At 50.3% G+C, this 7,500-nt stretch overlaps 1 protein-coding gene across 3 annotated transcripts in view; it reads right to left on the minus strand.

Annotated features, from left to right (window-relative positions):
- Window positions 1–7,500, minus strand: part of atxn1a (ataxin 1a) — an 84,229-nt gene that overhangs the window by 2,014 nt on the left and 74,715 nt on the right. For all 3 annotated transcript variants that reach the window (XM_062529305.1, XM_062529307.1, XM_062529306.1), the window contains 2 exons: window positions 5,808–7,500; window positions 1–1,983 (listed from right to left, as the gene is read on the minus strand). The exon at window positions 1–1,983 is cut by the window's left edge and continues 2,014 nt beyond it; the exon at window positions 5,808–7,500 is cut by the window's right edge and continues 766 nt beyond it. In XM_062529305.1, the coding sequence (XP_062385289.1) occupies window positions 1,576–1,983; window positions 5,808–7,500 (2,101 nt within the window). In that variant the 3' untranslated portion in view covers window positions 1–1,575. The remainder of the gene's footprint in view (window positions 1,984–5,807) is intronic.

Raw genomic sequence — 7,500 nt, forward strand, 5'->3', positions numbered from 1 at the left:
ACACACACACACACACACACACACACACACACATTCATCACAGATAGAAAACTATCCATCTTTACACACACACACACACACACACACACACACACACTCATCACAGATAGAAAACTATCCATCTTTACAAAGAAGGCTGTGGACTGAAGGGAGCAACAGAAGGACATGGGGAAACATTCCAACAGGTTGATTACATAAAGCAGACGGCGTTAATACAACAGTTTCCCTCTTTCTCTAGGAGCCACTGGCACTGCTTGATGACATCATCAGCCAGTCTGTGACTGTTTGATGACTTCACTGAGACTCAGCATAACAGCATGGAGCCCTCAGTTTAAAAACAAAAACAAAACAACAAAAAACGAGGGAATCAACAATAAGCACAGATGTAATGTTTTAAACTAAAAGGATTTGTTCTACGTTCTGACAGATTAGATGCTAAAGGTGTGCCCGCTAGCTCAGGGTAGCTAGCTCAGGGCGGCTAGCTCAGGGCGGCTAGCTCAGGGCGGCTAGCTCAGGGCGGCTAGCTCAGGGTGGCTAGCTCAGGGTAGCTAGCTCAGGGTAGCTAGCTCAGGGCACCTAGCTCAGGGCGGCTAGCTCAGGGCGGCTAGCTCAGGGTAGCTAGCTCAGGGTGGCTAGCTCAGGGTGGCTAGCTCAGGGTGGCTAGCTCAGGGTAGCTAGCTCAGGGTGGCTAGCTCAGGGTGGCTAGCTCAGGGTAGCTAGCTCAGGATAGCTAGCTCAGGGCAGTACTGGGCATCATGTAGCGGGCATCATGTAGCGGGCATCATGTAGCGGGCATCATGTCGGCCTCTTCACCAGTGAGGAAGCGTCTCCGCCCTGGCACCCTGGGGGGAGGGGCCCAGCGCAGCCTGGCGTGCCCGATGTGTGCCACGGCGTTCCACAGGCCATGCCAGGCTACTCAGGCCCGCTCCTGCAGCCCCGCATCACAGCTGACCGCCACAACAACAACAACAACAACAACAACAACAACAAAGCAAAACTGAATATGGAAGTTGCACTCTAGAGCGTTCTGGAACAGGCCTGGATGCTGTGTAGATTAGAATTAATGTGGAATTCCAGAAAACTCTATAGAGCATTCTAGAATCTTGTGACTGACATCAAAGAACTGGCAGGCCATCTAGCAGTGCGCAGGCATCCTACTCACCCTCACACACACACACACACACACACACACACACACACACACCCTAACCCAGCACAGAAGCCTCAGCACCTCTGTGGAAACCTCCAAACAATTGCACCAGTTGTAATATTGTATAAGGATGTTATAGCTACATAGACTTAATGTGATAACGTGTAAATACTCTGTAAAATTTTGCCTACAGTACAGTAATCCGGATAAAAAAACAAAAACAAACAAAAAAAGAAAAAATATAGAGAAAAAAAAACAGATTTGAGGGCAGATTTCTGAGTTTGGCGTGAGTTGAGTTTGTTGATTTGTCTACCGGGCCTGTAGGTGGCGCCACTCACTGGCCCATGCTAGAGTGTCCCTCGATGCTGGTCTTCACCTCCTGGGAGAGGAAGGAGGCCTTAGGAGGGGGGGGCGGGGGGGGCTCCTCATCTGCCCGCTCCACCTTGCGCCCCTCGGGGGCCGACCACCTCCTCTTGCGCGCCACCGGCCGCCCCAAACCCCCCCCCTCGTCCCCCCCCCCCCTCGGCCGCCCGCACCTCCCCATTGGCCGCGCTGCTCCGACCGCCCACGCCGTTCTCCCGCTCGCCACACGGGGCGCCGGGGTTCTTGAGGCCGGCGGGCGGAAGGTGGGTTCCTCTGCCGGGGTTCTCCTGCGGGTTCCTCTTGTAGGTGCCGTTCTTGAGGTTCTTGAGCGTGAGGGAGATGCAGACGTCCCCCACGGACAGCTTGGCGCAGGGCAGCTCCAGCAGCTGAGTGCTGCGCTCCGGACAACACGACGACCAGCCCTGACCAAACACGAAGAACGGGTACTCCGACAGAACCTCCACACTCACCTGCAGAGAGGGAGGGAGGGAGGGAGGGAGAGGGGGAGGGAGGGTGAGAGGGAGAGGGGGAGGGGGAGGGGTGGAGAGAGAGAGGGTAGAGAGGGAGTGAGGAGTGAGGGCGGGAGAGATAGGGAGTGAGGAAGGAGAGAGAGGGAGAGGGAGGGAGGAGAGAGAGGGAGAGAGAGAGAAAAGAAGAGATGTGTGGGAGACAAAGACGGTGATAAGTAAATGAACACACAAATATGTGTGTGTGTGTGTGTGTGTGTGTGTGTGTGTGTGTGTGTGTGTGTGTGTGTGTGTTTAAGAGAGGGCTAACAAGGTGACGCTGGCCTCTCCAGCTGGTATTCTGAATATAGCACAAAGCATGTCAAACACACACACACACACACACACACACACACACACACACTCACACACACACTCATACACACAGAAACACATTAAGACACACACACACATACACAGAAGCACACACAGAAACACAAACACAGAAACACACAGAAACACAAACACACACACACACACACACACACACACACACACACACAAACACTCACACACACACTCATACACACAGAAACACATTAAGACACACACACACACACACACACACACACACACACACACACTCACACACACACTCATACACACAGAAACACATTAAGACACACACACACAGACACACACACACACACGCACACACACACACACACACACAGAAGCACACACAGAAACACAAACACAGAAACACACACAGACATACACACACACACACACACACACACACACACACTCACACACACACACACTCATACACACAGAAACACATTAAGACACACACACACATACACAGAAGCACACACAGAAACACAAACACACACACACACACACAAACACACACAGAGTTGCTGCAGCCATATGGTGCAGACACTTAAGACAACAGCAGCAGCACAGGAGGGAGTGACTGACTCACGACAGAGACGACAACACACACCCACACACACACACACACACACACCCTCCCACACACACCCCTACACACACACACACACACCCCTACACACACACACATTCCAATCAAACAGAAATCCAAATGAGAGGTGAAATTGTGCGTTGAGGTGGGCTTGTACTCGCAGACACAAAACGCACACACACACACACACACACACACACACACACACACACACACACACACACACACACACAACACCCAAAGTCACCTTCAGACTAGAATAGTGTGCTGCTGTCCGTAATGTGTGTTGCTGTCTATATTTATCCATCATTTCTGATGTCTAAATGTTCACACACACACACACACACACACACACACACACACACACACACACTGTGACGTACGACTGCCAGCATTGTCCAGGCTCTGAAGTGTTAAGTACAGAGGTCATTCAAACTAAATAAAGAGTGTTGTAGTGAGGGGCCTTACACTACATAGATCTCACACACACACACACACACACACACACACACACACACACAACACACCCCTGCCCCTCTCACACACACACACACACACACACACACACACACACACACACACACACACACACACACTATTCTTCCGATACTACTCACTACTGTCATATACAGCTAGTACGGAACCCTGGAGGGGCCATTGCAAGAGATATATATTCTATATGTATAGGAACACTGTATATCTAGAAAACTCAAGATATATATATTCTATATGTATAGGAACACTGTATATCTAGAAAACTCAAGAGATATATATTCTATATGTATAGGAACACTGTATATCTAGAAAACTCAAGAGATATATATTCTATATGTATAGGAACACTGTATATCTAGAAAACTCAAGAGATATACTGTATATTCTGTATATGTAGGAACACTGTATATCTAAAAAACTCAAGATATATATATATATATATATATATATATATATATATTCTGTATATATAGGTACACTGTATATCTAGAAAACTCATATTCCTAAATCGTGTGCAAGTTTGACTTATTAGTGCACTCATTTGACACTCAATTTGTGCTCTGAATTTAGTAAACCGTGTAGTAACTAAACCGTGCACTGCACGCGGTTTAGTAGAATGACAAATGAGTGCACTACTCAGTAAAGCCTGCACGCGGTTTAGTAGAATGAGCACACAAAATAGTCAAATGAGACCACAATTTACTAAAACGAGCGCACATTCTCTCGATACACGAATATATAAATTGCCATGACACCTCCTGGGCTCTGTACACTACAGACGAAGCGATATGAACATATGACTACAGTATAGTCACGGGTCGGGTGTCCATATTATATGAACATTTAACGTGACGATTATAGTTATCACAAGTGTCCATATTAACGTGAGAATTATAGTTATCATGGTTGTCTATATTATATGAACATTTAACGTGACGATTATTGTTATCATAGTTGTCCATATTGACGTGACGTTTATAGTTATCATGGTTGTCCATATTATATGAACATTTAACATGACGATTATAGTTATCATGGTTGTCCATATTATATGAACATTTAACGTGACGATTATAGTTATCATGGTTGTCCATATTATATGAACATTTAACGTGAAGATCATAGTTATCACGGCTGTCTATATTATACGAACATTTAACGTGACGATTATAGCTATCACGGTTGTCCATATTGACGTGACGATTATAGTTATCATGGTTGTCCATATTATATGAACATTTAACATGACGATTATAGTTATCATAGTTGTCTATATTATATGAACATTTCACGTGACGATTATAGCTATCACGGTTGTCCATATTGACGTGACGATTATAGTTATCATGGTTGTCCATATTATATGAACATTTAACGTGACGATTATAGTTATCATGGTTGTCCATATTAACGTGACGATTATAGTTATCACGGTTGTCCATATTAACGTGACGATTATAGTAATCACGGTTGTCCATATTATATGAACATTTAACGTGACGATTATAGTTATCATAGTTGTCCATATTATATTAACATTTAACATGACGATTATAGTTATCATGGTTGTCCATATTATATTTAAGCAATATAGCACGAGTGGGAGTGGGTTGTTGCTGGATATCCAGCAACAACCCATGACCACGAGTGCTATATTGCTTTTATACAACAATTCTACCACTTGTTTTTTTACGCTAATTTCCCCATTATAATGTAAACGTTTAAATCGCTAAAACTGTCTTGTTTGTAGAACTACTTCTCTCCGCCACAAATTTCTATTACTTGCAGGACAAACTGCCGTTACTAGTTCTAAATGGATGGTTGCTACGGCCAAAGGCCAGTCGTTAGTTCTAAAAGCACGTTGCTATGGCCAAAAGCCAGTTGTTAGTTCTATCTCTCCCGTTGTCAAGTAGCCTAATAAACATTAGCTCGCATTGCGTCTGGTTAGGACATGCTTTTAGCTTTGAAACATCACTATTTTACTTAGCCTACATGCCATCCAACTAGCTATCCACCTCCGTCATATTATATGTTCTGAGCGTCTGTATTTCAGCTTGGATGCAACGTGACAGTTCGTTTTACACTTCACAACTTGACATCGTATCGCGGAGTGATTTATTATTAGCTGTGAAAAGTCCGAGTGGATTATCGTGGGATATTTCAACTCATGGAACGGCCAATCAACTCATGGAACGGCCAATCAGAAACAAAGAAACAGCTTCTTAGAATCCAATTGTTGTATAAGAACATTTAACGTGAAGATTATAGTTATCAAGGTTGTCCATATTGACCTGACGATTATAGTTATCATGGTCATCACACACACACACCCACACACACCCAGAGACGTGCAGTCCATGCTTACCTGTGCGCGGTGTTGTCCGACGGCGAACTGGACGATGGCGTGGTTGGGGGCGTGGCTTGAGGCGATGCGCTCCACGGTGGACGAGTCGATGCGGAGGTCGGCGCTCACGTGCGCGCTCTGCAGGAAGTCGTCAGTGCTCAGCTCCTCCACGCGCTTCAGCTCGCCGTCCGCCAGCTGGATGATGGAGCCCTTGGAGAAGTACGCCGGCAGCGAGGGGGGGTGCGCGGTCGCCGTGGGAGACGGTGGTGGGGGGGCGGCGGGGGGGTGGAGGAGCGGCAGGTGCAGCACCTGACCAGAGGGGGCGCCGTGGGAAGCGTACGCTGCGGGCGACTCCAACGCAGACTCGCTCTTGGGCGGCACAGCGGGCGCCAGGAAGGTGTGGCCAGAGGAGGGGAAGGAGGCGGGGCTTGAGGTGAAGGAGGCGGGGCTTGAGGAGAAGGAGGCGGGGCTTGAGCAGAAGGAGGCGGGGCTGGTGCTGATTGGCTCCACGGGGATGATGAGGGGTGCGGTGAGCAGGTGGGAGGGCAGGGTGCCCGTGTGGTGGTACCCCCCCAGCTGAGTCTGCGCCCCCACGTACCCCCCCATGATGAGGGGCTGCTGCTGGTAGAAGCCCAGAGACAGAGCTGCTGCGCTGGGCCCGCGCCCCGCCGTGAACACCCCCTTTAACCCCTCCACCGCCCGCGGGGGCAGGAAGGCATGCGTGCAGGACGAGGAGGAGGAGGAGGAGGAGGAGGAGGAGGAAGGAGTGCGTGTGACGGGTCTGCCCGCACAGATGCCGCCCTTATCGCCGGGCCTTATCGAGGGCAGTGTGTCGTCCGAGCTGCTGTGGGGCAGCAGCATGGGGGAGGAGCTCCGCAGGGTCTCGTACGGACCCAACCTGGCGCCGCTGGACTCGGAGGAGGAGGAGGAGGACGGACCCAACCGGCGCTTACGCTCCAGATCGCCGTTCACCAGCTCCCTCTTGGGCCCCGGTGGAGGGTCGGGGTACTGCAGCACCAGCTGGCCGTGGCTGGCATGGGTGGCGTGGGTGGCATGGGTGGGTAGAGGAGAGTGGCGGTGTGTGTGTGTGTGTGTGTGTGTGTGGTGTGTGTGGTGGGCAGAGGTGGCGATGCTGGTCACCGGCAGGTAGTGAGTGGAATGGACCGGGCCGGACCCTTTGGACTGCTGCTGCGGCTGCTGCTGCTGCTGCTGGTGATGGTGGTGTTGGTGGTGGGGTTGGTGGTGTTGGTGGTGCTGCTGGTCCAGTTTAGAAGAGGAGGAGGAAGAGAAGGAGGAAGAGGAGGTGCAAGTGGCCTCTCCTGAGGAGGAGGAGGAGCGCAAGGCGCTGGAGACGGCAGGAGGAGGAGGAGGAGGAGGAGGAGGAGGAAGAGGGGAGATGTAGCTAGCGTACGGGGCAGCGTAGGGTGGCGTGATGAAGTGCACGTTGGGGGGCAGGGCCGAGTAGTGGAGGGCGCCCCCTGTCTGTGAGAGGGAGGAGGTGCAGGCCAGAGGCAGGCCGTGCGGCGTGGAGAGAGAGGAGGAGGAGGAGGAGGAGGAGGAGGAGGAGGAAGAGAGGGGTTTGTACTGTGGTCCGTCGGTGCTGTGCGTTGAGGCGTTCACACTCGTGCTGGTGCTCGTGCGCTGCTCCCGGCCCTCGTGCACGCTCGTGCTGGTGCTCGTGCGCTGCTCCCGGCCCTCGTGCACGCTCGTGCTG

Source organism: Sardina pilchardus, chromosome 24 (assembly GCF_963854185.1).
Source record: "Sardina pilchardus chromosome 24, fSarPil1.1, whole genome shotgun sequence".
Taxonomy (NCBI): domain Eukaryota; kingdom Metazoa; phylum Chordata; class Actinopteri; order Clupeiformes; family Clupeidae; genus Sardina; species Sardina pilchardus.